The sequence below is a fragment of the Bos indicus x Bos taurus genome, chromosome 16 (assembly GCF_003369695.1).
Source record: "Bos indicus x Bos taurus breed Angus x Brahman F1 hybrid chromosome 16, Bos_hybrid_MaternalHap_v2.0, whole genome shotgun sequence".
NCBI classification, from domain to species: Eukaryota; Metazoa; Chordata; class Mammalia; order Artiodactyla; family Bovidae; genus Bos; species Bos indicus x Bos taurus.
This window is the reverse complement of record NC_040091.1, coordinates 65,273,680-65,288,736: the sequence shown is the minus strand read 5'-3', so window position 1 is coordinate 65,288,736 and position 15,057 is coordinate 65,273,680. Positions and strand designations below refer to the sequence as shown.

At 41.3% G+C, this 15,057-nt stretch overlaps 1 protein-coding gene across 1 annotated transcript in view; it reads left to right on the top strand.

Moving 5' to 3' along the window:
• Positions 1-1,773: 1,773 nt before the first annotated feature.
• Positions 1,774-15,057, top strand: part of FAM129A (family with sequence similarity 129 member A) — a 184,147-nt gene continuing 170,863 nt past the window's right edge. The window contains exon 1 of the mRNA XM_027565566.1: positions 1,774-2,065. Coding sequence (XP_027421367.1) covers positions 2,011-2,065 — 55 coding nt within the window. The 5' untranslated portion in view covers positions 1,774-2,010. The remainder of the gene's footprint in view (positions 2,066-15,057) is intronic.

The window sequence follows — 15,057 nt, the reverse complement described above, 5'->3', positions numbered from 1 at the left end:
AAACAGTAACAACAGCATCAACAAAGACAATCTCTGACCTCATGGAATTTCCATTTCAGTGGGGAGAGCCAGAAAGAAACATATGTCAGATGATGCTGGTGATATGAATAGGGTTAGAGGCAGAGGAATGAAGCCTGGTGTTTAAACAGGGGGTTAAGGAAAGCATCTCTGATATATTTGCATTTAAGTAGAGATTGAATGAAGTGAGACAGTTGGAAAGGAAACCATGTGAATTATCTGAGGGAAGAGAAAGCTAGGTGAAGAGCCAGCACGTGCAAAAAAAGCCCTGAGCTTGGTGTGCTCTAGCAGAGCAAAAAGGCCAGCAGGGCTGGAAGGGGAGGGAGAGTGGGTGATAGGTGAGGGCAGAGAGGAAGTCGGGGCTTGTGTCAGTGACAGACTTTGTGGCTTTTCTCTGAAGGAGGCAGACCAGTTAGGAGGCATGTGTAATTATCCAGGTGAGAAATGATGGGGTTGATAGCTGTGGAGAGGATGAGAAATGGCTGAACACTGACTATATTTTGAAAGTCGATTTGAAAGAATTTACTGACGGCCTGGAACATAAGATGTGAGAGGCTGGGGGTGAGGAATGAGAAATCTTTGTGTTAGAAGGCTAGATAAGTAACTTTGGAGAGAAAAACGTCCCCCTCAGGCCTCGTTCTTGTGTGAACAGATCATTTGACCTTGAAGGTTAAGTCAGCAGGAGTCACTAAAATCTGACTGCTAAGAATAGGGAGAGATGAGTGGTGACCCTTCTACCAAGCTGGTTCTTGTTTGGGAGGAGCTGCCAAGCTAAACAGTGGTTGTGGGAAAAGAACAAGTGCCCTTTCTAATGAACTATTTCTAGTTTGTCAAGGAAAGGAAGGGAATCTGAAGTTGCAAGAGCAGATTTTGATCAAATCTCAAGAAGTTGCTGGACTGTGAGCCTATTGTAGGATCCAAACTTAGGTTCTCCCTATTTTTTTCTTTCTATTTCTCTCTTTTTTCCCTTCATCCTCCACTCCCTCCTTGGCTCAACTTCTTTTTTTAAATTTTTATTGGCCATATAGTTGATTTACAATGTTGTGTTAGTTTCAGGTGTACAATAAAGTGTATCCGTTATACAGGTACATGTATTCACTCTTCTTTATAGATTCTTTTCCCGTATAGAGTATTGAGTAGAGTTCCCTGTGCTATACAGTAGGTTCTTGTCAGTTACCTTTTTAATACATAGTCGTATGTATGTGTCAGTGCCAATCTCCCAACACCCTCCCCCCATCCATCCACTGTGTGTGTGGGTGTGTGAGAGTGAAAGTCGCTCAGTTGTGTCTGACTCTTTGCAGCCCCATGGACTCTACAGTCCATGGAATTCTCCAGGCCAGAATACTGGAGTGGGTACCCTTTCCCTTCTCCGGAGATCTTTCCCTGGATCCATCCCCTGAAAGGATCCATCCCCTATCCCATGGTAACCTTAAGTTTGTTGTCTTCATCTGGGATTCTACTTCTGTTTTGTAAATACGTTCATATAAACCCTTTAAATTGAATTAGCTGCCTCCTAGATTTTGCATTTCTAACAAGTTCTTAGGTGATGCTTCAAAAGAACTGTTGCTTCTGGTACCAAAGGGCAGGGCGTGCAAAGCAAAGGGCCCTTGACCTCCACCTCCTGAGAGGTGAGGAGGAAGGTTCCAGCTTCAGAGGTGTCCGGTCACCAGGGAAACTGTCCTCTGACCCCAAGGTGAAAATAAGAAGCCAGCGAAGAGAAGAAAAGTCCTTCCAGACCCGACATCCCCTCGAGCTCACCCGTGGAGCGAGGGCGGGAAGACAGCTCCGGGCCGGCCCACAGATCCTCAGAGGGCGCGGACCCGGAGGAGGCGCCCCGGCAGGCCGCGCCTCTCGGAGGAAGTTTGCCCTTTAATTGCACAGCCCAGATCGCCGTCGCACCAACTTCCAGGAGCTGGCAGCGGGCGCCGACGGGAGTGTCCGTCTCTCCCGCCCGGGCAGCCGCGGCGCTCCGCATCCTCCGGCACCGTCACCATGGGCGGCTCGGCCTCCAGCCAGCTGGACGAGAGCAAGTGCACCTACATCCGAGGTACGCCCGCCGGGGGTTTCCCGGGAGCGCGACGGGTCCGCCCGGAGCCTGGGGCCAGGCTGGGCGCCCGGGCACAGGTCCGGGAGCGGGTAACCCGCGCGGTACCTGCCGCGCTCCCGCCCTCCACGGCCGGCTCAAGAGCTGCGGGCGCGGGGATGACCCGGGCGCACAGCCCCTCCCCAGCCAGGGGGGTCCCCCCGCCGGAGGCAGCTCGCCGGAGCGCTCTGGTCGGGGTGGGATGCGCGGGTCCAGGGCGCATAAGCTCGGGATGCTTCCGACGCGCCGCCGGACGGTTGGGAAACGCAGGTGCCGGCTGCGGAGAGGGGGACCACCCCCAGCCCCCCGCCCCCCCCCCCACCCGTTTCCTCCGCTCTGTGGTTTTCCGTGTCTGTTCTGCACACCCCAACCCCCGTCCCCCGCGCAGCAACACCTCGCCCCCCTGTACCTGGCATGGCACACAGTTCTGAGCCCTTTCTGAACTTGCCGAAAAGAGAACTGGGGGATATCCCTCGCTTCTAGAGATTTCCCTGGGGATTCCCGGCCTCTTGCGCTGAATTCCCCTCCTGGTGATATTGGCCAGGTTTTGCAAAACGCAGCGTCGGCCACAGCTTCCCTTGAACTTCATAATGTCACTTGCGGGATGGTTTCATCAGAGGCAGCAAGGCCAGTGTCATTCCTCTCCCAGGTTCCCTTCCCGGAGGGGAGGCGAGGGGCCGGGGGGCAGGCAGGCAAAAGAGGAACACGCGTGTTGTGTAACAGTGGCTGAAGTTGTAGACGGAGAGAAACTCACTTGAGCGACTTTCAGGCAAACAGTGATACATTAGAGTGTGAGGCAGAAGAAAACAAAACCCAAAGTGAGCTGAAACTGCAGGAAATCATGACTCTCTATCTCCTGGGTGAAATTGGCCTCTTTCTCTTCCCTACCCCACAAATCTTGCCAACAACCACTACCTAACAGTTGGTTAGCTCGTGAATTTGTGTTTTCTGGCTTTAGAAATACCTGCTAAACTAGTATTATACTCTAGGCTTTATCCTAATTCTGTTTAAAAAAAAATTAAGTTCTTTCTGATACCTCTTTCTGGCCCCTGAACCATTTCCTAAGAGGAAAGGATTTAGTTAGTGTGCTTATTCCGTATTTCCTTGCAGTTACCACAACGTTGAAAACCACTTAAAACGGATATCAAATCAGGGCACGTGAGAGCAACTTAATTGATTTTCCAGACTTCTGCTCTGCTGATCACCAACAGCCCATACTGTCAGGGAGCAAAATTTGGTCAAGTATTCCTTTGCTGTTTATTTAACATGTGGGAAAAGATGGATGATTTATTTATATTAGAAAACAAAGCTAAACTAAGTGTGCCTTAGTCTTACAAATTTGGCTACAGGCTTATTGTCGATATCAGTGTGTAGGGGACTGGAAGAACAATGTAATAGAACATTGTGAGAAGGGGCTTGCATTTAGTTATTAGCAAAATAGGTTTATGGCATTTATTTTATAAAACCGTATTTCATTGAAAAGCTTAGAAACACATAAAGTTGTAGCATGGCCATCTACAGTAATCGTTGGAAGTCCAGCCATATGAGGGGTTAACTTGCTTGAAGACTTCATGGTTACCACGGTTATTGCTGCTGATGTACTCATATGATAAGAAAATGTGTTACCTTTTTCATTCTGAAATCAAATTATTACACATACAAAAATATGAGATAGCTAGTGCACAGGAAGGGTTGGTAATAAATGTGTTCTGAATGCATTAAAACTATAACAGATTGTGTGACAGTCATTATATCCTCTAGTCTTGTTCTCTTATGTCTCCTCATTATTTGTTTGGGAGGGCACTTTCAAAATATGTAGGGGTGGAGGCAAGAGAAGAGTTAAAGTTAGAATACCTCCAGAGAAAATGAGAAGTCTCCTCATTTGAGAATACTGGTCTTGCCAAAAAGAGAAAACAGCACTGGAAAAATGCATGGTGTTGTGAATTGTTAGTGCATGACCAAAAGAAGGTCATGAGGCTGTGATTTCCTGACAGTTTTTAAGCCCCAGATCCCTGAAAAAAAACCATAACCCTGTCTTCACTGCTTTGCCCATCCTTCAGCCCATAAATATTCTCAGGCTTTTATTTAATCGTAAGCAGAACAATTGAAGATATGAAGGTAAAGTTTAAACACAATTTTATGACCTGTTTCTCATAAAGTAGCTGCCAGTGAAATAGTATGGATTTGAAAGCTCCTGTAGCTGAGACAATAACTTTTCTTCAAGCTTAATAAACTTTGCCAACATGGAGGACAACTAGTCAATACATTTGCAGTGAATTTTGTTAACTTAATCTTGTACGTGTTGAGAGCAGCTGTATTTTAGTAGGCTGATGATTCTGAATCAGCACTGGCTTTTCGGCCAATCATTTAACAGCTGCCATCTGGTTCGTGTGCCTCAAAACTTTGTGTTAATAGTGATCTCTGTCACACGGATATTTCAAAAGTAATTTCTTTCTTAGGATTTAGTCAATCTCTAGGTAGTGATGTCAGAAGTGTTAAAGGTATTACTTTGTCTCTAAAGATGTTAGTTTTGAAAATCACTGACTGGCTCATGTTTCTTAAGGACAGAATACATTTTGAGGATAGGGTCTAAAAGTCTTTGAGTAACGTCCCTTGATAAAATGATGCAATTCATAAATAATACTAAGATCAGTTTGTAATCACATGGGTGGTGTCATCTGTTAGCCTTCAGAAATGCTTTTTAGTAGTGACCTAAAAGGATTTTTCTTTAAGGAAAAAGAAAGCTCATATAATGCAGGCATCAGTGGTCATTTTAGGGCACTTTTTTCTTTTTCTGACTTGTTTTCTTTTCCTTTCAAGCTTTTAGTATGCCTAGAAGTGAACTACAGCTCCAAAAACAGTGTTTTCCTGTTAAGGCAATAATTTTGTTTCCTTAAAAAAAGTGCCGTTGAATTGTTGATGAATCAAAAGAAAACAAACTTGAAAACTCTCCCACATATGTCCCGTGGAGGGCCAGAAAAGCACTGGAAATTCAGTGCTGTAGCTGAGAATTGACGGCTACGTGGGTTCTTGGTGGGGGTGGGAGAATACTGGAGGACACTTCCAGGCCTGGCAGCAGCAGTCAGGAAAACTGTGCTTTTCCTAGACTTACTATTGCATCGTCAGCCACACTGAACCTGTAAAGTGGCTTCTTCTGAAATGCTCATAAGGGATCTGATGCTTATAAAGTAAGAAGCGAGTTTCAACTTAAAAACAACATGTATTTCTCTCAGGGAAATTTTCTCCTATTTATACCATAAGGGCTAACTCAGCTGAAATGGGAAATTCATGCTGATTGTAGTGTCTGGAGTGAAAAGTCTGCCTAGACCAGGTGCATGGACACTAGGAAGTTTGTGGTCTACGCAACCTAGATGTGTAGTTATTAGTCTACACACTGCTTTTTCTTCACTTGTAATTTGTTGGTAGGAGATGGGTATGAGAACTGGTCTGATTTTAGAGACCAGTTTATCTCTAGTAATAGTACAGCTGACCCTTGAACAACATGAAGGTTAAGGGTGCAGACCCTCTGTGCTGTTGAAAATCTGCGTATAACTTATGCTGCTGCTGCTAAGTCGCTTAAGTCGTGTCTGACTCTGTGCGAACTGCAGCCTTCCAGGCTCCTCCATCCATGGGATTTTCCAGGCAAGAGTACTGGAGTGGGGTGCCATTGCCTTCTCCAGCGTATAACTTATAGTAGGTCCTTAATAACTGCGGTTCCTCACTGAGCATGGGTCCACATCCCTAGATTCAGTCAACTGTGGATTGTGTGGTGCTATAGTATTTACTATTGAAAAAGATAAGTGGACCCACAGAGTTCAAACCTGTGTTGTTCAAAGGTCAACTGTATGGAACTTTAGGATACAGAGTGTGGTAGACACTGTTAGATGCCACCCCAACATCCTTTCCCCATTCCTCTTTAATAACAGAGCCCCACTTTTGTTAGGGTACTGAACCTCTGTGCAGCCCTCTGTTTCAGAGAGGTTAGCCCCTCTTATGGCTTCTGAGAGGTGGGTGCTGATGGGTCCCTGCCTATCATGGTGGTGTCTTCTTGTCAGTGACTGCAGTTGACCCTTGAACAACGTGGGTTTGAACTCATGGGTAAGATATGTTTTCCATAGTAAATGCTACAGTACTACATGATTCACAGTTGGTTGAATCTGAACATGTGGAACCAGAGATATGGAGGAACTGCTGTTACCAAGGAATGCATATATGCAGGGCCAACTGTGTGGAGGGTGGGTACCACTCACACCCATCCCCCCGACCACCATGATGTTCAAGGGTCAGCTGTGTACAAAGCATGGGATTGTGATGAAATCTGGCCACTGAGATTTGAAGGGAACTTTGCCAGCTGCTTCTAAGAAAATTTTCTTCCCTTTTCAAAAGGGGACAGAGGGAAGAGATACATCCTTCCTCCTCTTCTTTTGGATTTTGTTGCATCTGAAATATGATGCCTAGAACTGCTGTTTTTGTCTTGAGGAGCAGGAAGGGAGCTAGCTTAAGACAGAGGCGACACATGGAGCTGTGCCAGGCCGAGGCAGCCTCAGAGAGGAGAAGTTGGAGCCCAACAAACCTCACTGACTGCCTGCCCTACTTTTGGGTACTTCTTGTTATGAGAGATACAGGTTGGGCTGGTAGAGACTGCTAGTTATCCCCTAATATAATACTCTCTTGCTTTTTAAAATGATGGAAGCTCCAAGTATCAGCTGGCCACATGAACTCCTAGAATAAAGACACCTAGTTGGAGTCTCCTTTGCAACTAGATAGGGTCGTGTAGCTGAGTTCTGGCTAATGGGATGTAGATAGAAGTGTTGTATGTCATCCCCAGAAAGTGATCTTAAAAGTAAAGGGTGTGCCTTTCTTTCTGTTGTCCTCCATACTGCTGGCTAGATTGTGAACACAACTGGAGAAGCCATCTTGGACTATGGGGTGTTCTTTAAGAAGGAATTCATGCAAAATGAAGTGGACAAAAGGAGCCCAGGTCCTGAGGATTTCATGTAGTAGAACTTCCATACCAGCCTTGGACTACTTACCTCTGGACTGTAATAAGGAAGAGAGAAACTTCTGTTTTACTTAAGCCAGTGTTCCCTGTGCCATTACTGTTACTCACAGTCAAACTCTAACTAATATAACTGTTTTCTGTTATGGCCCAAAGCATATTAGCCAGTACACTAAGTGTAGCGCTTTCCTAGATCCCCTGTAAGAAAAATTAATCCGAATAAAGTAGGAAGTGGGTAAGAATTATTGCATAAGTATTTGTCTCAGTCCTAATTTGTAGAAATGAATGAGTTCGCCTAAGAAGTGAGGAATTGCAGTGCCTCAGGTGGAAATAGCAGGGATGGGAGAAAAGAAGAAGACCCAGTATAAATAATGCAAAAATGTGTATTGATTATATACATCTAAATTATATCTTAATTTTAAAAATACCAGTCTACTAATGAGGTGACTGAACTGAATGAAGCTAGCAGGAGTTTTGCATTAGGAAAACTATTGCAGATTGGGAATTTCTGGTGGCAACTATTACTTTCTGCTACCTTTAGTCTTTGTGAATGGAAATCAAGACTTTAAGAATTTAATGTGAATTGAGTTTCCTAATCTAATAAATCTCATTAAAAATAAGGACACTTGGCTCAGACAAACCAACATTTTCTCCTGTACTTGTGGAAGAAAGAGTGGTCTTCCCTCTTGAGTCCCAGTTCATGCTTTGAGGAATTCATAGAGTCAGATGCTAAATCAAGATCTGGTCTTGATGAAACACATTTTTCTCCTGTGGACATTTGCTACGAGAGAACCACTTCCTCAAGAGTGCTTTAGTAATAGAAACTCCTAGAATGACGATAATGATTTTAAAATTTTATTTATTTATTTATTTTTTATAATAGTACCTCCTACGATGCCCATAGTGATTTTCATTTATTAATCTTCCTGTGAACTATTGAACTGATTGTGGTTGTACTCTGTTATTCTTTGGGGTTATTATCTGAACTGGATTCCCAGATAAGAAGTGCAATAGCAGGAGCGCGATTTGTGACAGTAGTTTCTAATTCAATCAAAGTAAATGGACTGTGAACGTTTTACAAAATATGTGCTGTATGACAGTGAATTTTGATCCCTTAACCAGAAATTTTATTTTATTTTCTTTTGTCAGTGAAGCTAGCTAACACCATTTTAAGAAAAAAGATACCTACAACAATTTGCCTTGTGAAATGGAAAATGAAGTCAGAGGTGAGGATAATAATGAAAAGGAAGACAAGAGAACAAAAGAGCACAATTCATCTGCTACAATCTGTTTTAAAGCTCTTTAGTAAAATGTGACACGAGGGCTAAAATTCTAACAGTTCCAAACTAAAACACACACACACACACACACACACACACACACACACAATCCCAAATGTAATACACATTTTCTCCTTTGAAGCTGGAAAACTCATTTTAAAAAGAGACCAGCAAGTTGCTGCCAGTAAGAAAATGCAAGCCAGTTTATAAAAGTGCCTCTTTTTTTTGTACTATATGTTTTTTCTCACAGGAGTGAAGAAAAGATTTATATATGAAAGAAATTAATTCGGTTTTACAAATCGCAAGATCTAAGATCCAAAGAAGTTTATATTTCTCTGCTTGATGTGTTTGGATGTTGCTGTGGATAGATTAGAATAAATCAAAAGTTTTAAACTAGAAGCCTTGAGTGCTTTTAAAAAAGTCCATAGTCTAAAAATAAATAAATAAAAAGTCCACAGTCCAAAGGAATTTTGGAAGAGGAATAAAGGTCTCTATGCCAAACCATGGGGATTTTTTTTCTTTTTCTTAAAACCATTTTAATTTAAAAATAAAACATAGGCTCCAAAACCATGTAAACAAATGCATAGCTTAGAGCATCATTACAAGGTGAATATCCTGTAGCCATCACCCAGGTTAAGAAATGGAAAGAGCTTCAGTAGGCATCCCAGAAGCCTCCCCTCTGTAATCTCAAAAAAAAAAAAAACAAACAAAAAAAAACTACTCCCAGAGATTGTTGTTCAGCCCTAAAGATACTGGTCTCGCCAACAGGGTCCTGAATTTTAAAACGCTAGGTCAGTATGTAAAATAGATAGCTAGTGGGAAGCTGGTGTATAACACAGGGAACCCAGCCTGGTGCTCTGTGACGACCTAGAGGGATAGGACGGGGTGGGGAGGAGGGAGGCTCAAGAGTGAGGGAATATATGTGTATAGTTATGACTGATTCATGTTGTTGTACAGCAGAAACCAACACAACGTGACTCTGTACAGCAATTATCTTCAAATTAAAAAGAAAAATGAAGTCATTCCCCATGGTCAGATTCTCCATCCTAATTACAGCTGCCTCATGGATTGACAGCTGACTGTTGACAGCACAGTTCCTTCAACAGAAGAAAAATCAAGAGTGATTTTTGAGGAGGGTAGACAAAATTGTTTTATTATTATTATTTTTTATGTTACTCATCTGAGAGACAAATGAAAATAATAGATCTCGTGATTGAAAATACTATTTAAAAGTTTCCAAATTGTGGAACAGAGAATTATTCTCCTTTATGGTCTAAGGATATATTCTGCCCCTAGTGCCAAATAAAATTGAATACAACTAGCTAGTTTTTCTTTACTAAAAAAATAAAGTACTAGGTCAGAGTTTGCATGAAAGCAAAGACAAGAGCTTATTATGGCTTAGCCTTGGAACAGCACAGTATTACTCTGCCATATTCTATTGGTTAAAGCAAATCTCAGGGCCAGTTCAGATGTAAGAGGAAGGAACTCCACAAAGTCATGAATACCATGAGTTGTGATTCCTTAGGGGCTGCCAATATAACAAACGACCATACTAGGCATCCTAGATGGTATAGTAATGACTTCCTGACATTTCCTATGGTTTTATCACCCAACAATGTATTTTTAAACACTATAGTTTAGTCTTGCCCATTACAAAAATCTGTCTTTAATCTACAGGTTTCCCTTACGTCTCTAATCTTTACTTGCAAATAATGTATTGACAGATCTGGACTATTGGACATGTAGTTTTTCCACAGTCTGGAAATTGTTCATGGTGCCGTTCCACACATTTCTCCTATATTTTCTGCAAATTGACAGAGGGATATTGAGATGTGATCAGGTTGAGAATTAATACTTTTGTCAAGGCTATAGGTGGTGCTGTGTTCTTCATTTGGAGGCGCCTAACATTTGGTTGTCTCTTTTGGTGATATTAGCAGACTCAGCTGGTAAAGAATCTGCCTGCAGTGCAGGAGACCCTGGTTCGATTCTTGGGTCAGGAAGATCTGCTGCAGAAGGGAAAGGCTACCCACTCCGGTGTTCTTGGACTTCCCTTCTGGTTCAGTGGGTAAAGAATCTACCCGCAATGCGGGAGACCTGTGTTTGATCCCTGTGTTGGGAAGATCCCCTGGAGAAGGGAAAGGCTACCCCCTGCAGTATTCTGGCCTGGAGAATTCCATGGACTGTATAGTCCATGGGGTTGAACACAACTAAGTCACTTTCATTTTCACTTGGCAGTTATTGATGCTCATTGCTGAGACCCATTGATATCTCTGGAATCGAAGAATGGTGATATTCTAATTATGTCATTTTGTTTTCATTTATTAGATTGACCAACTTTATGTAGTGCTACTTTCCTTATTTACTATTTGGTGACCTCAAATGATAGTTCACATAGGAAAGGCAGAATAAAGAACTTTACCATTTCATTTTATTTAACAATTTTCAAAATAATTTTAGGTTTCCTATCGTCCTCTGAAGATTATTAATTAATTTAAAAAATATTATTAACTCATGAGCTTGTTGTAATTCTTATGCTTACTAAAAATTCTTATCCTTATTGAAAATTCCCATCATGGACAATGAAAGCCTTTTCAAGTTGGCTCCTGAGTCCTTTTGAAATTACCCTCCTAGTGTTTGATAGCTTTCTTCTGGTAGGTCAAAATGTCCTTGGTTCATCATGTATATTTCCTATCCCATACTTGCAATAAGCAATGTCTAAAAGAATCCCTGATTTCTCTTAGTGGAAAGTGGTATTTAAGAAGACAGTTGGGCCTAGGGAGGCCAACTGGGTTAGCGGTTGTTTCTGGACCATTTTAATAGAACAATGAAAAAAACTTTGTATGTCCTACATTATATTTTTGTCTCCTTTTTCTTGGTTCTCAAAGTCACAATAGATAATGGAATTAAATACCTTCAAATTCTGCATTATCCCACTTAATACATGCAACTGTATGAGACAATAATGTGACTATTACCACCATCAATTATTGCAGAAAACTGTTGAACAAATGTTTTAAGAATTCATAGGGAGGCACAAGAGGGAGGTGATAGATGTATAATTATGGCTGATTTGCATTGTTGTATGGCAGAAACCAACACAACATTGTAAAGCAATTTTTCTCCAATTAAAAAATAAATTGAAAAGAAGAATTAGTAAGTTTTATACATGCCATCACAATTCTCCAATTTTATTTTATGATTTTGCTGTGTCAGAACATATAACCATTACATTATATTCTTTTTTCTTATTTACTTCTTGTTTTCCAAGTAAATGTTACTTAATTCATCACTCCTTATGCTGATGTCTCTTTGGTATTTGAAGCTCATTATCTAGTAGATTTCTCAAGTAGAGCTCACTGGAATGTAAAGAAGCATGAAGATAGGAATAATTTAGTGGCTCTGTGATATCATCAAAAGTCAGCTTATTTTTGTCTTTCTGCTCTCTGTGGGTTAGCACTCCTACTGTTGAAAGATGACTAGAGTAGTGAGAGATACCACATTCTTAAGTAAAGCAATGTCCCAGAGGCAGAGAATAGGACTATCTATTCTTTTAGTCTCTTTATAAGAGCAAACTTTCTCCAGCTTCTCATAGCAGACTTCCCTTGACATGTGACCCACTGATCAGAATTGGGTCACACATTCTTTCCTAAGCCATCACTAGCAATAGTATGGAATTATCATGATTTTGTTAGACTGATCCAGAATCACCCCTGGCTTCGGCCAGGCCCTGTCTTCTCTGAAGCCTGTGGCTATTGCGACACCTGAACAAAATCAGGCTGACTTGTCAAGGAAGAAGCATGAATGGCTATTATGTGGTAAGTAAGCAACATTACAAGTTTTTATAAATGTTATGAATGGAATAGAAAGTGTAGTGAGATTGGAAAACTGATGGTAGGGCAAGGAGATGAGATACTCTGAAGATACAGTGCTCAGCAGGATAAGGAAGAATATTTTAAGCATAGAAAACAGTGTATAGAAAGGCAAGGAGAAAAAGAAACTTGAGCAAACTGAAGAAAGGGTGGCATGGGTGGAGTGTAGTGAGCAAGTGAGAGAGTGTTTGGTGGAGGGGATCCTCATTACCAACCAACATTTTAATAAAATGTGTTTGCTAGTTTTTTAATGCCTATCACTGACTTTCACCTTCATGAGAGCAGAGTCTTTGTTTTGAGAGATCAGTGTCTGATACGTGGTTTGTTACCAGTAAATATTTGCTTAATAAATGAATGAAAGGAGAAAAAAATTTAAACTATAGTGAATATCCTAAAAAATAAGAGAAGTATCGAGTTTGGAAAACAAGTTCAGGTTGCAAGACAATGCAAGAAATGATGATAGTAGAATAAGAAATATCTTTGGAAATTAAAAATCTAATGATCAAGAAATTTAGAAATCCAGTTGTTGCTTTGGAAAACAAAGTTGAGAAAGTCTTGTAAAAATAGAACAAAAAAATCAAAAGATAGGAAATAGAAGAGGCAATGTTAAAAAATATTTAAAAATTAAAGAATCAATTCAAAAATTTCAATGTCTGACTCTGAAGTTCTCGGAAATAGAGAACAAAGAAAATGAAGAGGAGAAAATTAGCGGAGAAGTAATATAAGACCATTTTCTAGAACAGATGATCACGTGTATCTGATTTTATAGAGTCAAACAGTTCCTGGAGGTCATCCAGAGCTAGAAATAGTTTACATCCCCATCATCCCAAATAGAAGGACATTAGAAAAACAACAACAGCAACAAAATATAAGAGAAAGATCTTGTAATACATAGAGCATTGTGTGGAGTCCTCAGTAGAGTGTGTGTGTGTGTGTGTGTGTGTGTGTGTTAGTCGTTTAGTCGTGTCCGACTTTCTGTGACCCCCATGAACTATAGCCCACCAGGATCCTCTGCCCGTGGGAATTCTCCAGGCAAGAATACTGGAGTGGGTTGCCATTTCCTTCTCCAAGTTGTAAGTAGTAGTGAACAGAAATTAACTTTAAACTCTAATACTGGTCTGAACCTGCTCTAATAAAAAAAAATGTGAAAGCAAACCTCAAAAGGATCAAACTGATCTTATGTAACTTAACTGCATGCCCGAACAAAGTCCAATATTCCTTATAGGAATACAGTAAAATATATATTCAACAATGTAAAATTCATAATACCCAGCATCTGATAAAAAATTACCAGGCAAATGAAAAAACAGGAAAAGATCATAACTCAAAGGGGAAAAAAATTATCAATAGAAACAGATTTAGGAATTACAGACATGATGAAATCAGCAGACAATGGTGTTAAGACAGTTTTTTATAAATATGTTCCATGTGCTAAAGTAGAGGAAAATATGAACACAATGAGGAGAGAAATGGAACACAGAAATAATTCTTGTCTCCAGGTCTCTAGGAAAGAGCAATATGAATACTGCGTTTTTGGGTCTGTTGGAACAGCTGTTGGAGAATGTAGTTGTACTACCTGCTACCAACATTCTCAGTAGGTTTGGGAGAGGAGTGGAGCAGATCTTCATGAAGAATTGCTGAGATGGGGCTGGTCTGGAGCCAGGACAGATGAGCAGGATTGACTGAGAAATGAAAGGAAACTGTGGATGTTCTTTCAAAAAGGCCGTAGTTAGTGGCTGTCTTGTGCCATTACCTTGGGGGCTCACACAGGACAACTGACAGTTTCTAGGATTAGCTTAAGAATTCAGAAGTTTTCCCAATTTGGATTGAAGATGCTTGTTTTTAAAATTATTTCCTATGCAGGTCATGCTGAGTGAGTTAGATAGGTATGTCTGAATGATTTGTCTGTGCTCAGTTGCTTCATTTGTGTCCGATTCTTTGCAACTCCACGACTGTAGCCTCTGTCCATGGGATTCTCCAGGCAAGAATGCTGGAGTGGGTTGCCATTGCCTCCTCCAGGGGATCTTCCCAACCCAGGGATCGAATCTGCATCTCCTGTGTCTCCTGCCTTGCAAGTGGATTCTTTTACTGCTGAGCCACCGGGGAAGCCTGAATAATGGTCTAAACAAAACAGACATAGTTAGAATAAAGGTAAATTTCACTCACAACGTTAATAATATTGTGCAATATCTGGAGTAAGTGATCACACTAGTCAATCCTAAAGGAAATTGGTCCTTAATATTCATTGGAAGGACTGATACTGAAGCTGAAGCTTCAGTACTTTGGCCACCTGATGAGAAGAACTGACTCTTGGAAAAGATCCTGATGGTGGGAAAGGTTGAAGGCAGGAGAAGGGGACAGAGGATGAGATGGTTGGATGACATCACCAACTTAATGGACATGAGTTTGAGCAAGTTTCGGGAGTTGGTGATGGACAGGGAAGCCTGATGTGCTACAGTCCATGGGGTCGCAAAGAGTGGGACACGATTGAGGGACTGAATTGAATATCTGGAGTATAAATATTTCCAACTGTTTCATTGTAAAGAGGGATTAAATTAGTCTTTAATTGAAATGTACTCGGTGGTAAAGAATCTGCCTGCCAATGTAGGAGATGCAGGTTTGATCCCTAGCTCAGGAAGATCCCTTGGAGAAGGACATGGCAACCCACTCCAGTAATTTTGCCTGGGAGATCCCATGGACAGAGGAGCCTGGCGGGCTACAGTCTATGGAGATGCAAAGAGCTGGACATGACTGAGTGACTAACCAACAACAACAATTTAGATTTAAAGCAGCTAAGAATTTTGGAGC